Consider the following 15,000-nt stretch of genomic DNA (forward strand, 5'->3'; position numbering starts at 1 on the left):
TGGGGGAGTTTCTGATGGAGTTCCCCAGGGCTCTGTTTTGGGCCCCTTATTGTTCATCATGTACATAAATGACTTGGAAAATGGGGTTAATAGTGATGTTGGTAAGTAATTTATGATTTAGAATAGAATTTTAGCAACTTGTGAAACTTCTTATCAACATAAACTATAAGGAACACCCTCTATATGAATGTACTATAAACATTACATCACAAACTTTATTAAGTGTTACATAAGAATATAAGAATGAAGGAGACTACGAGGAACCATAAGGCCTACATCAGGCAATTCCATGTCCATTACCACTTGTCATTCCCATCCATAAAGTTATCTAACCGTTTCTTAAAACAACAGATAGTTTTGGCTCTCACTATATGGTTTCTAATTCTATTCCATTTATTGACCACTCTATTAATAAACCAGTTCTTGTCTATTTCCTTCTTAAATCTAAATTTGTCCAATTTAAATCCATTATCGCGAGTCCTGCCCTGTTGTCTTAATATAATGATCTTATTTGTGTCACCCTTGTTAAAGGCTTTGATCCACTTGAACACCTCCATTATATCACCCCCACTCTGCGTCTTTCCAGACAGTGTAAGTTAAGGTGCCTAAGCCTCTTCCCATAAAGTAAATTTCTGAGCCTATGTATAATTTTGGTCATTCTCTTCTGTACTGATTCTAGTGAATTGATGCCCATTTTATAGGATGGAGACCCAAACTGTACCGAATAGTCAAGGATAGGTCTAACTAACGCTCGATAGATTTTGATAATTACCTCTGCACTTCTATTCGTAATCGTCCTAGCAATGACATCTAATGCTCTGTTAGCTTTATTCCTGGCGTTAATGCACTGTTTCCTGGATGTAAGATCAGAAATCATTAGAACCCCCAAGTTTCTCTCGTATTCAGTTTTCTCTAAGAACGTGTTATCTAAGCGACATCTGTTTTCGGGATCCTATAGCCCTATTTTTAACACATTGCACTTTAACCCGTGGATGCACAATTTTTTTTCAAGCATATATGCACCGTGGGGTCAATTTGACCCCAACCTCTTTTTTTTTTAAGTATTTTAGCATATCAAAGGCAAATAAAATATTTATAGTGTTAATACATATATCTAATACCCGGTATATAAAGAGAAACATCACTTCTTTATATAAAGGCAAAACAAATAATATATAATGGACCAATGTACAAATATACGTGCTTCAAAGTAAACTCAATAGATAGTGAAAGAAAATATTTCCTCTAATATCACATCAAAATAAAGTTAGAACTAGTGAACAGGAATCAACATATATATTCAATACCTCCCTTGTTTACATTGTAGTAGAGGATAGTTTCTGGTTTTCTCTTGTTGGATTCATCCAATTTGTTTGATGTATGCTGACTTGATAGGAGTACAACATTCTTGTTCTTTTTTGCTTTGTAAGAAACTATCTGTATTCCATCTTCTGAATAGGCAAAAACACTTTCGTGCATTTTTTCTGTTTTACTTCACGTAATTCTTTAGGAACTTCTCTTCTGTTGTTGCGAATAGTCCCAACTAACGACATTTGCTTCTGTGCAAGTTCGCGTGCCAACTTCAGGCTGGTAAAAAAGTTGTCACACATCACATTTCTCCCAGAACTATACAAGTGACGGGTAAGAGAGAGTACCCAATGCATTCCCAATTCTTCAGTTCTCGACTCATCTTTGCCAGTGTACATTTGTATATTTGATACAAAGTAGCTTTTTGGATCTGCGAGTAACCAAAATTTCAATCCATACTTTGCAGGCTTTGAAGGCATGTATTGTATGAATCTACAACGCCCCTTGTATGGATAGAGTTGCTCATCAACAGTAACACATTCAGTATGTGCGTAACAACGCTGTGAGTTCTGAACGAATCCATCAAACAACAAACGAACAGCGGCGAGTTTATCTTGCTAACCTGCTATTACGAGTTGTAGGATTGTCAACGCTCGTCGTATGTCCTCGAATCTTTTCACTGACATTGTCTTTGAAAATATTGGAGGGCCAAATTCGGGGCTCCATAATTGCCTTACAGCTTGGTTTTTACTGCGATAGACGCCACGAAGAATGCAGAAACCAACATAAGCACGGAGCTCATTTTCTGTGATGAGTTTCCAATCTTGACAAATCTGCTGCCCTTGTTTATTAGTTTCAACCAGAATGGTCCCCATCATATCTCTGTCAAAAAGTAAATCAACTGCAGTACATGGGTCTTCTGTTATTCGATTTGTTGTGTATGCTGTAACACCGGATTGTGAAGTCAATATGTTCAAACTCTTCATTCTACCTTGTGAGGAAGGCTCATTGAAGAACCAACAATCGCCAGAAGGAGACTGTAGGTATTTAGTGTCAACAGCAACACTTGATGCTGTTACATCTTCAGAAATATCCTCATCAGCATCAGAACAATCACTAGAGGCATCACCAACTTGAGGTATAAACTCTTCGTCCCTTATGTCATCTGTATCTTTATCTACATCGCTTTGGAGAAGTATTTCTGAAATGCGTTCATTACTCAGTGATTTCCTACGAGCCATTGCAGAGAGTGTTGTTCCTGTAACCAGCACCCGTGCTCAACTGATGGTGTAATTTCTATGACAGCGAGGGCAGAACGTTGTGTGAAAACTTGTTTGAACTTGTTCACATTTGTTGCGTGTTTGACACTATCTGGCACTTCTTTCTGAATGAAGAATTCTCTCAGCTATAAATTAAAAGTTTTCACTTTCACATATTATATTCACTGTAAAATAGTACATATTTCATCATTTGATATCTGTAATATAGAGGATGATTTATGCAGATTCAATTTAACATTACACTGAGATGGGGTCATGTTGACCCCAGTTGTGCAGGAATAGTGTAACTATTAAATTGGAGACTATTATGATTTATTTTTGAAAATTACTGAACCTAGAACATAACTTTCAATTATTTGGGAAAAGTCACAAAGGCATGTTCAAATATATCGATTGAAACTAAAGTATTTTAAGTTTAAAACTCGCTTGGGGTCAGTTTGACCCCACCGTGCATCCACGGGTTAAGATATTGAAGTCCATTTGCCATTTCACCTACCATGTGAACAAATTGTTAAGATCTTCCTGCAGAATCTCGGCATCGTCTCGAGACCTAATTAGACGTTCCTACTGTAGTGTCGTCCGCAAACCTACTAACATCACTATTAATCCCGATGTCCAATAAGAGACCCAAAACCGAGCTCTGGGGAACTCCACATGAAACACTCTCCCTTTTGGATTTCACGCCATTTAAGGTGACCCACTGTTTTCTGTCACTGATCCAAGCTCTAATCTATTCTAACACTTTTCCTTCTATTCCATGGACTTTGTTTTTATTTACTAGTTTCTAGTGGGGCACCTTGTCGAACACTTTGGGGAGGTCCAGAGGCTGAGATACAGGAAAAAAAATCAACATCTGTCAAATTCTCTGCTTAAGACATAATCTCATGCCACATGAACTTATACCTCAAATCTTCCACAACCTTTTTCCAGTATTTTGTCATGTTATAACCATATATTGAACAAGAATATGCAAATATGCTATCACCATGTGCCTATAAACAGGCTTACCTATATATTTGGCCTCCTAGGTCAGTTCTAGCTCGATCGAAAGTGCAAGTTTTACTGAATATATCATTTCAAAGACTAACCATCCTCAAAACATTACCCATACGTAATGTGAAATTATTTCTATAGTCATGTTAGTTTTGCTCCACACCAAAGAACGGGCAATTCTCTGCAGATGAAAGAGCCAAACGAGGAAATCTATATATAATTTATCAGAACATAGAACATAAGAACATAACAACATAAGAATGAAGGAGTCTACAAGAGACCATAAGGCCTACAATAGGGAGCTCCGTATCACCACTACCTGTCATCCCCATCCATAAAGTTGTCTAATCGTTTCTTAAAACAACTGATAGTTTCAGCGCTTTCTACATGGTTACTAAGTTTATTCCATTCGTCGACCACCCTATTAGTAAACCGATGCTTGCCTATTTTCTTTTTAAATCTAAATGTGTCCAGTTTATAACCATTACTGCGAGTCCTACCCTGTTGTACTACACAATATTCTTGAAAATGGACTTTTGTAAGTACTTTATTGCTAATGGGGATACATTCTTGGTTGTGGTTCGAATACTGGTTATCGAAAGTTTTGTAATCAATGTTAGTAATATATTTGTTATAGAGAGCTACAGAAATCGTAGTTTGTATCCTCGATATTTAGTTTGTTCTTACTACTATCGTTCATGTTTATAAACATTATATTTATTTGCACAACACTTCTCAAAAACAATTAGTACTCGTAATATTGTGTTCGCATGAACCATTTATTTTCGTATTAATATAACAATATCAATACATTTACAGCAACTGACAGTACGGAGCCAGGACCCAGGCTCGGTCGAGCATAAGTATCTCACAAAGTGCAATTCCAAGATTAATATTTCGATGCGAAATATAGAAATTTTGAACACCAGAGAAAGGGATAATCCGTTGAGGGATTTCCCCCAGCTGAATAAAGATTCTATTATTGCAGTCAAAAGGAAAAATTACTTTCTAAGAAGAGTAGAGAAATATATATTTAAATGCATGTATCTATCTACCTATCTGTCTGTCTATCTATCTATCTATCTATCTATCTATCTATCTATCTATCTATCTATCTATCTATCTATCTATCTATCTATCTATCTATCTATCTATCTATCTATCTATCTATCTATCTATCTATCTATCTATCTATCTATCTATCTACCTATCTCTAGTCAATCAATCAATCAATCAATCAATCAATCAATCAATCAATCAATCAATCAATCAATCAATCAATCAATCAATCAATCAATCAACTGACCAATCAAACAATCAATCAACCAACCAACCAATCAATCAATCGATCAATCAATCGATCAATCAATCAATCGATCAATCAATCAATCAATCAATCAATCAATCAATCAATCAATCAATCAATCAATCAATCAATCAATCAATCAATCAATCAATCAATCAATCAATCAATCAATCAATCAATCAATCAATCAATCAATCAATCAATCAATCAATCAATCAATCAATCAATCAATCAATCTGTACAGGTTTGTGTGTTAAATATATTCTCAAGGGCCTTAGATTATTTTTGCATCGAGGTCTCATAGTACACTGATTCCGCATGTATATCATACAATGCATATGGGAGCCAATATGATGAACAATAAAACGTTTAATATTCCTAATTAGTTTTAGGTACATACATGGGTAAACGTTGAAAGTACATACATATGCCCTAACCTACATACATATGACCATAACCTAACCAGCCTAACCTAACCTAACCAAACTTAACCTAACATAAATTAACCAGCCTAACCTAACCTATTCTAAACCTAACCTAACCTACCTAACCTGTATACACCACATCACCACATTCCCATACACCATGCAGGCAGCGTTACCCAGACACCGCGACACAAGACATCCGCTCCGGCCGACACTACGGCGCCAGCTTAATCAGCAATTTAGCTCAGCGCACGGAAGCGGACTGACACACAGACACACGAACGCACGCCATAGATGCAGTCAATCGCCAACCCGGATTAACACACGGGAACACAATACTGTTCAACCCTTTCCCCCTGGATATATTATGTATGTAGTATATTATATAGGTAGTAATTATGAACCAAGAACAAACTTGTAAAGGGCCAAACAACCCAACTAAAAATCTTGACAAGGTGACTGCGAGCACCTCAAAATTCAACAGACTCAGCATTTCCGGAATACAAAACCAGACTGCACGAGTCGAGCAGGCAGTCGGTGTGTGACGTGCCCTAGTGACTAAATGTGTACAGTGTTACCAGATTGCCTCAATTTTTAATAAATAAGAAGAAAACTCCCGTTTTGGAGTTTATCTTGCCGCATTAAGTCCTCCTTATGTAACCCCCAACCCAAGAAGGTTACATAAATGGCGGCAGCGGTGCTCCCACGCTCTGAATAGAAACGCCGTCCTCAGCCATACAACCAAGGTTACACAACCAATCCAACTGGCGAGCGGTGCTTCCCATTTATAAACTCCGAAGAGTCAAGCCTACTTTACACCAAGAAACACTGGTTACACTCGTGCCTACCACAGAATGCCGAATAAAATCTTCAGCCATTCGAGCCACGCCTACCACTCAGAAGGAGCAGACCACGGTCAAAGAAGAAGAAATCGTTTGCTTCGTCAGCAAGCTTCCAAGCAAACGACACGTCTACCCACTACCCCTCCACCAACCACTCCCTTCGAGACGACAGTCTAAATTCTAAGATTGCATCAATCTTAGAATCGGTGGTGAAATCGAAGGCATTCGATTATAAACCACCTGGTGGCAGAAAGCTACCATAGTCTCTGTAGACAGATCTCTACAATGACACCTCTGTACACAATTCCGGGCAATCGTCGCAACCGACTCCAACCACCTAAAACCCATATAAAGGAAAATATTGTAATTCCTATCCACCCTTCATACCATTTTATTATTCTAATAATTCTCGTCTACCCCTGAAATCCCCCTGATACTCGTTTTTCTCTCCCATTCCATGTGAGCACCATACACCTAGATTTCATACGTCTAGGCGTACCTAACCACAAGCAACCTCACCTGGAGGAGCCAGACCCGCCTAACCCCCCTCCACCCCCCTCCATGACCACCCAGACCAGGAGCCTCGCATCGGTTAGGCCCCGACCCGCCTAACCCACCTCCACCCCTTCCACCCAGGCCAGGAGTTTCACAGCAGTTAGGCCCGGACCCACCTAACATACCTCCCCTTCGCATCGGGTCAGCACTCTCGCAAACCCACCACAACCACCCAACTCACCCTCCACCCACCGCCACCTTTGGCTCACCGAGAATTGCTGACACTGCCGTCAGCTGGACGTCAACACAGCCCACGTAGAACTATCGGAAATAACATTTTTACGTCAATAAGGTAACAGTGTTATAGAACTTAACTATATGAAATTACTCATGACATAACCTGTGCCTTATTCATCTATACATTTAATAATAATATATTGTTATATCAAACTTACCCCCTATATGTATTTTGCCAACTTATAACTTAACATATATTTGTGCATGCATAATTTTTTTTAGATTTCACTATTACCTTGTTATATATATTGTACATACAAGAACTTTCATATTACCCTTTTATGCATATTTACAATTTTATGACATTATTATTACCCTGTTTTACATACATTGTATCATTTTGATATGCATTTTATCAGTTAAGTGATTCTTGTTTGCATTATACACATTTTTATTATAATATTCTATATATTACCCATTGATGACTTATACCTCTCCTCTTATCTAACTATAACACACTATCTTTTAGGTAATGCATGCATCCCTAGTTAGACACTAACATGGCTTCAGGAACGAGATCCAAAGTCAAGAATATAATTGACTCATTCCTTTCTCAATCGAAAGAAAAGAAACCCCCCAGTGACATCGATCATTCCACACCGAAAGTAGATTTTACAACTATTCCCGAGAATAACGTTGACAACCCACACTTAGAATATGCCTCATTCCACGAAGAACTGCTTGACGCAAACCAACCACTCTTACCCCTCAACCCCCTCCCCCACACCTCACCACAACTCCAAGTTGCCCCTCATGTAGACCCCCAACAACAACCCCCAAACCCCACAACCCATGTATACGAGAACTTAGCCTGCCCTTCTCCACACCAAACGTCAAGTCAAACATCCTTCACCTCAAACCCCTACCCAAATCCATTGCAACATCCTCACCCACAACTCCCATCACAACATCATCACCCACAACTCCCATCACAACATCCCCACCCAACCCAACTGCCAACCAACCCACATACATCCCAACACCAACCTACAATAGTCAATAACTACCAGACTATCTCCCCTCTAACCGAAATCCCCACCTTCTCTCAAACTAGCGGACTCTCCATCACTGACTTCCTAACGGCATGTGACCTTTTTTTCTCTAAAAATCCTAACTACTCTAACTTAGAGAAGATAAATCTATGCCGCCAGAATATACAAGCCTCAGATGAGCATAGATCCACGGCTCGAATGCTTGATAACCTTATTGCTAGTGGAATCACATACAATGAATACAAAACACATCTGTTTAATGTCTTTCAGAACAAACAAACAAACAACATTAATTTTCTCCTCACATTTCTAAACAACACTAGAACTCAAAAACAATCTAACATCAAAGACAATGTTGCCAATGCAATAAAAGAAATTAGGGAAAATCTAGAAAACCAAAGCCCTTGGACCTTCACAGACATCTCAGGAAAGAAAGCAATGACATTAGAAAACCTATACACATTACTAGAGATAGGCCTTTATCTTTCCCAACTCCCACCAAAGTGTCAAAAAGAAACAGCTAGAAGGGATTTAAACACCAGAAACCCATTAGCTTATAATTACATCTTAGAGATAACCAACGCTTGCAACATTTCCCTCTCCGACCAGCACCATTATGCTAGACTAAATAGCCTTCAGTCACACCAGGCCCCTAGCTCCAATACAGCACAACCATCAACCTGGTGTTCCTACCATCTTTCAACAACTCACAACACTAGAGCACAGCAACACCAACAACCACAGACACAACACCGCACTACCCCTTGCTCAGTTCATGGAACTACCTCCCACACAGATTCCCAATGTAGAGCCCAACAACAAAACCAATCACCCACGCACCCCCCCCACCCCACTCAACATATCAAGACCAACACGGCCAAGTAAATACTGCAACCTACACAAAACCACAACTCACTCCAACGAGGAATGTTCTCAACAAAGATCACAACCACATCCTCATCAGAGGACAAACAGACCAGTTATGGCATCACAACAAACACCGTCCTCCCACAGAACGTCAAACTCAACACACACAACCCAACACCGATTGGGGGAACGCGTACCAGCCTCACGCACCAGACCACCATAGGAACGTCCGACCCACCTCACAACTATATCACTCTAAAGGTAACACTAGATCAAATCAGTGTTGAGATGATGGTTGATACAGGCACAAACCTGAACCTCATACCCAGAGCTCTCTACGAAGCACTTAATGACCCACCCCAAATCCAGTACTCCAACACAGAAGGCCTACTGATAGAAGGAAGTACCATATCACTTCATGATAGGATAGACTTAGATATAGAAATTAACAAATCCCAGGTAGGCCTCACATCCTTCCACTTAGCTGATGAATGGAGTCTCGACCACCAAGGTATAATAGGTTTAAAGTCCCTGCGAGACTGGAAGTCCATCATCAACTTAGATACCAACAAAATCTCCTTCCGAGATGAAAATGACAACTCCAAAATTCCTGAAACACCCGACCCAGACACACAACCTCTTTCATGTCTATCTGGCTTCAATAACCCCTCTCCAACTAAGAGCTACTCATTCCGTCCACCACCTTATGTCACCTCAAAGGCATTGATGTCTAACACAGTCATCATACCCCCTAGACATTCAATAACAGTCCCACTATATATACCCGGAGCAATCGAACATCAGGATGTCATAATTGACCCAGACACGTCAAGAGTTAACAACATATCCCTCGAACCTTCATGGGATTTAGTGTCAGAAAATAAACACACCCTAGCTATGTTAACAAATCTCTCCGACCAACACCGCAAAATCAGAAAGAACACAAACATTTGTTCAGTCCACCTCCATAATTCCCCAATCCAAGAACCACTCCCACAACACATCAACACTGTAGGACAAACACAAAACCTCACCCCTATCCACCCCAACCAAATAACAACATCAGCCAACGAAGAGATACGTAACAAGCTACTAAACCTCCTCCAAAGGAATAGATCGGCTATCGCCTTAGAAGGCGAACCTCTAGGCAAATGTGATATAACTAAACACCACATCCAAATCCCCCCCAACACCACCCCCTCATACACCCCCGCTTACCGCATACCCCACAGTAGGAAAACACAAGTCAACAACAGTGTGCATGATATGTTACACCAAGGTGTAATTTCTCACTCAGATTCCCCTTGGAACAGTCCCCTCTTCCTAGTCCCTAAGAAAGACGGAACTCTACGCCCTGTTGTAGATTTTAGGAAAATCAATCACCTAACTCAATCTGACCCACACCCACTACCTGCCATGCAAGATGTCTTGCAATCCATAGGAAACGGGAATTCTGTATTTTCCACAATTGACCTTAAGTCAGCCTTCTGGCAAGTGGAACTGACAGATGAATCAAAACCCGTAACTGCATTTTCCACAGATAAGGGACATTTCCACTTCGAGCGCATGCCCTTTGGCCTTAAGAATGCCCCCTCAACCCAACACAGATTAATGAATCGCATTTTCAGCGATATGATAGGAATCTCATTATTCGTCTACTTAGACGACCTCATCATCTATAGCCCCACACAAACTGACCACCTCCATATACTAGAGATTATCCTAAAAAGACTAAAAAGCACGGGATTGAAAATCCAACTAGGAAAGTGCAAATTCCTACAGACGGAACTCACCTTCCTAGGCCATAAGGTAGACACCCAAGGCATCCATACCACCACAGACAAAATAAATGCCATAGCTAATTTCCCAACCCCCAGAAACGCAGATGAAACAAGAAGTTTCGTAGGACTAGCCTCATACTATAGACACTTCATACAAAATTTTGCACACATAGCATCCCCTCTCACCAAATTCACAAGAAAAGGCGAGACATTCAAATGGTCTGAAGCGGAACAGACAATCTTCGACACCCTTAAGGATGCTCTTACCACAGCTCCTGTCCTATTCTTTCCTGACATGAAGAAAGATTTCCTTCTTTACACCGACGCCTCCTCTAAAGGAATAGGCGCAGTTCTACAACAAAAGGATGAAAACGGGAAAGAGAACCCCATTGCATACGCAAGTAGAGTACTAAATAAGCCTGAAAGTAATTATTCAACAACCCACAAAGAAGGACTTGCATTGATATGGGGTTTAAAACATTTCAAATATCTCATACTAGGATACAAGATAAACATCTTTACAGACCACCAACCCCTAGTCTACCTCTTTAACTCTAAAGACCTACATGGCAGAATTGCTAGGTGGAAAACCACCTTACTAGACTTTGACCCTAAAATCACATACTTAGCTGGAAAAGCTAACGTAGTAGCAGACTCACTAAGCAGACAAATTCACATATCAACCTTAACAAAAACAACATGTATTCCTATGCAAGACCTTAGAGAAGAAACAGACAAAGACCCGACATGGTCTAAAGTAAAACAACATCTACTTTCAAGAACACCCTTACAGTCCCGACCACCTGTCCCTATAGAGGAACTCAAACTGGTCGACGGAATCATAAGGAGAACCACTAACGACAGAGAAGTTACTGTCATCCCCAAAGCCCCAGTTCCCAAGGTCCTACACATATTGCACGACAGCGCAATGGGAGGCCACTCAGGCAGGGATAAGACACTGACTACTGCTAGGCATTCATATTTTTGGACACATATGAAAAAAGACATAACCACACATATAGACTCATGTGTCACTTGCAACCAATTCAGAGGACCTGACATCCAAAAACAACTCAATATCAAAGACATCCCACTCCCTGCTGAACCATGGGCAACACTTGGCATTGACCTACTTAAAATGCCAATGAGCCATCAAGGTTCCAATTATGTACTCACGGCAGTCGACTATCTGTCAAAATACACAATCCTAGTTCCACTACAAGACAAAACAGCAGAGACTGTGGCCAAAGCATTGGTTAACAACATATTCTGCAGGTATAATATACCAAGACAAATGCTGTCTGATAACGGTTCTGAATTCAAGAACGAAGTAATGCGCGAAATAGCACATTTATACAACATAAATCAAACCTTCGCCACTGCCTACCATCCACAAGGGAATGGACTAGTAGAACGCACTAACAGAAAAGTGCTTGAAATCCTCAGACCTTTGGCCAACGATCTTTCGGATAGTTGGGAAGATTGGCTACCCTAGGTACAAGCCAGTATCAACAGCACAGTCAACTCCGCAACAAAGATGTCCCCCCATGAGATCATATTTGGCCAAAGAATGCGGCTACCCTACCAAATCTTTAACCAACCCCCACCCCCCTTATACAACCTAGAAAACCTTACACAATGCCTAAAAAGAGGCATGCAAAGTATATACAAACAGGTCAGAGAAAACCTCAAAGCAGACCAAGAAAAAACCAAAACCAAACAACACAAGCGATCATCTCCACTCAACATAACACTTGGAGACACAGTCATGGTCAGAGACTCTAATAGAACTAACAAACTCAAACCCAAGTTCCTAGGCCCCTTCACAGTCACAACCTCACTCCCCAACAATGTTTTCCTATTAACGGACCCTTCCGATCACACAACCGTAACCATACACGGAGAGAAATTAAGAAAAGTCAAACTTAACCTAAACGCAACCCCACCTCCCAACCAGAACCCACCCACCAGACTAACAAATCACCCAACCAAGCGCAATTCCCATCACATGACACTACGTTGACGCAACTAAAACATACACTTTAGCTCTCGCCCCTGAAGATGTAGGACGTCATGCATCCCTCAGTGGAGGTTAAAATGGCCAACATTACAATAAACTTCTTTTCGCATATCTATCAAACCTTCTCTACTTCCTTCCGACCACTATAACCTTAGCGAGAGTCAGATATACATATCCTAAATCACTGCAACAAAAACTCCATCCACAGGATGCAACCACTACTACTACTCCCCATCCTCGTCCACTTCTCACCCAGCTTACCCATTCCATTTCCAACTAACCAAATCCCAACCTTGCCTCTCAGAACTCACAACACCCAAAGTCAACCTTTCCGAGACATGCGACTTTCGCTTTTCGGACAACACTCAAATACACCACATCCACGTAGGAAATAAACACTTCATATTTCTCCCCCACCCCACAATAGTATCCGTAATATGCCTACACAAACCACCCTCCCATCATAAGATCAACGGCTCTATCACCCTACCAGACACCTGTCACATCTATATGATGGACTCAATGCTCCTACCTAACCAACTCCACTACCAAGGCACTCTAAACACCACCCACAATCTAGGTCCCATTACCCAACTAATACTCCCACCCCTCCCTAAGATCCCCGATACCATCCTCCCAAGTGAGATAGACATGGTACGTCTCCTAAACAAATCAACTACCATTGATATAGACTCTTTAGATGTACACTATAAAATCTTACCCTATGCCTCCACTGCCCTCTCAACCTTAATCATCATTTTTATAATAATAATACTAACAAAGTACTTTTGCATAAAATAATAAGTGCTTGAAAAAGGTTTTCCCAAATTGCTGTAAACCTAGGATAAGTTTTATCTTGTGTCTCACCAATATCTTAACATACAATAGTGCCATACAAACTCACAGATAAGAGTTTCTCAGAAAACACAGATAGTGCCATACAAACTCACAGATAAGAGTTTCTCAGAAATAATATATAAGTGTCACACAAACTCATAGATAAAAGTTGAAAATATATATAAATACTGGTGAAACACAACCTTATTCCCCACTCAGAGACACAACATCACATACCCATTATTTCTTGTTCAACATGTCCTCTTGGAACCCTCAAAATCAATTCAACATCACACACCCCCTTCTCCACTTATAACCACCCAAAGATTTTGTGTCTCTGACTATATAACTATATATATATATCAATATTATATTTGTTAACCATGTACCATTAGGTGCCGGGTGCCACCTAACCCCAGGGGGAGGGCGATATGTATACACCACATCACCACATTCCCATACACCATGCAGGCAGCGATACCTAGACACCGCGACACATAACATCCGCTCCGGCCGACACTACGGCGCCAGCTTAATCAGCAATTTAGCTCAGCGCACGGAAGCGGACTGACACACAGACACACGAACGCACGCCATAGATGCAGTCAATCGCCAACCCGGATTAACACACGGGAACACAATACTGTTCAACCCTTTCCCCCTGGATATATTATGTATGTAGTATATTATATAGGTAGTAATTATGAACCAAGAACAAACTTGTAAAGGGCCAAACAACCCAACTAAAAATCTTGACAAGGTGACTGCGAGCACCTCAAAATTCAACAGACTCAGCATTTCCGGAACACAAAACCAGACTGCACGAGTCGAGCAGGCAGTCGGTGTGTGACGTGCCCTAGTGACTAAATGTGTACAGTGTTACCAGATTGCCTCAATTTTTAATAAATAAGAAGAAAACTCCCGTTTTGGAGTATATCTCGCCGCATTAAGTCCTCCTTATGTAACCCCCAACCCAAGAAGGTTTCAAACCGAACCTAACCTAACCTAACACAACGCGCATTTCTTGCTTATTTGTTAGGTTAGGTTAGGTTAGGTTAGGTTAGGTTAGGCTAGGTTAGGTTAGGTTAGGTTAGGTTAGGTTAGGTTAGGTTAGGTTAGGTTAGGTTAGGTTAGGTTAGGTTAGGTTAGGTTAGGTTAGGTTAGGTTAGGTTAGGTTAGGTTAGGTAAGTTTAGGTTAGGTTATGTTATGTTATGTTAGGTTAGGTTAGTTGTTTTTTTACCTATTTTAAAAATATTGAGAGCGCATACCAAAGGAAACTCCTAATTTTTTAGATCACGCCATAAATGAGATCGCATAGCTGTTATGCATGAACGGCCGAGTATTGGCATGCATAAAGTACCCAGAGTGCTAGGGTATAAAAATATATACGTAGGTTTCTATATCTAATAAGTACTTCTGCATACATAGGCTTGGATACATAAAGGGAGCCCTATCAATATAAAACAGTACTAATGTCAAATAGTTCACGTCCACTGTCCCGACAGGATCCTATCACCATAGTGTCTCTGGTCCAACTGCGTTGGCGGTAACTATGC

General features: G+C 40.5%; 1 protein-coding gene across 1 annotated transcript; it reads right to left on the minus strand.

Moving 5' to 3' along the window:
* Positions 1-1,628: 1,628 nt before the first annotated feature.
* On the minus strand, positions 1,629-2,697 carry LOC143029018 (uncharacterized). Its single transcript, XM_076191361.1, has one exon. The coding sequence runs from the start codon at positions 2,547-2,549 to the stop codon at positions 1,926-1,928; it is 624 nt and encodes a 207-aa protein (XP_076047476.1). The 5' UTR covers positions 2,550-2,697; the 3' UTR covers positions 1,629-1,925.
* Positions 2,698-15,000: the final 12,303 nt, after the last annotated feature.

Source organism: Oratosquilla oratoria, chromosome 10 (genome assembly GCF_046742065.1).
Source record: "Oratosquilla oratoria isolate Oo_2021 chromosome 10, ASM4674206v1, whole genome shotgun sequence".
NCBI lineage: Eukaryota > Metazoa > Arthropoda > Malacostraca > Stomatopoda > Squillidae > Oratosquilla > Oratosquilla oratoria.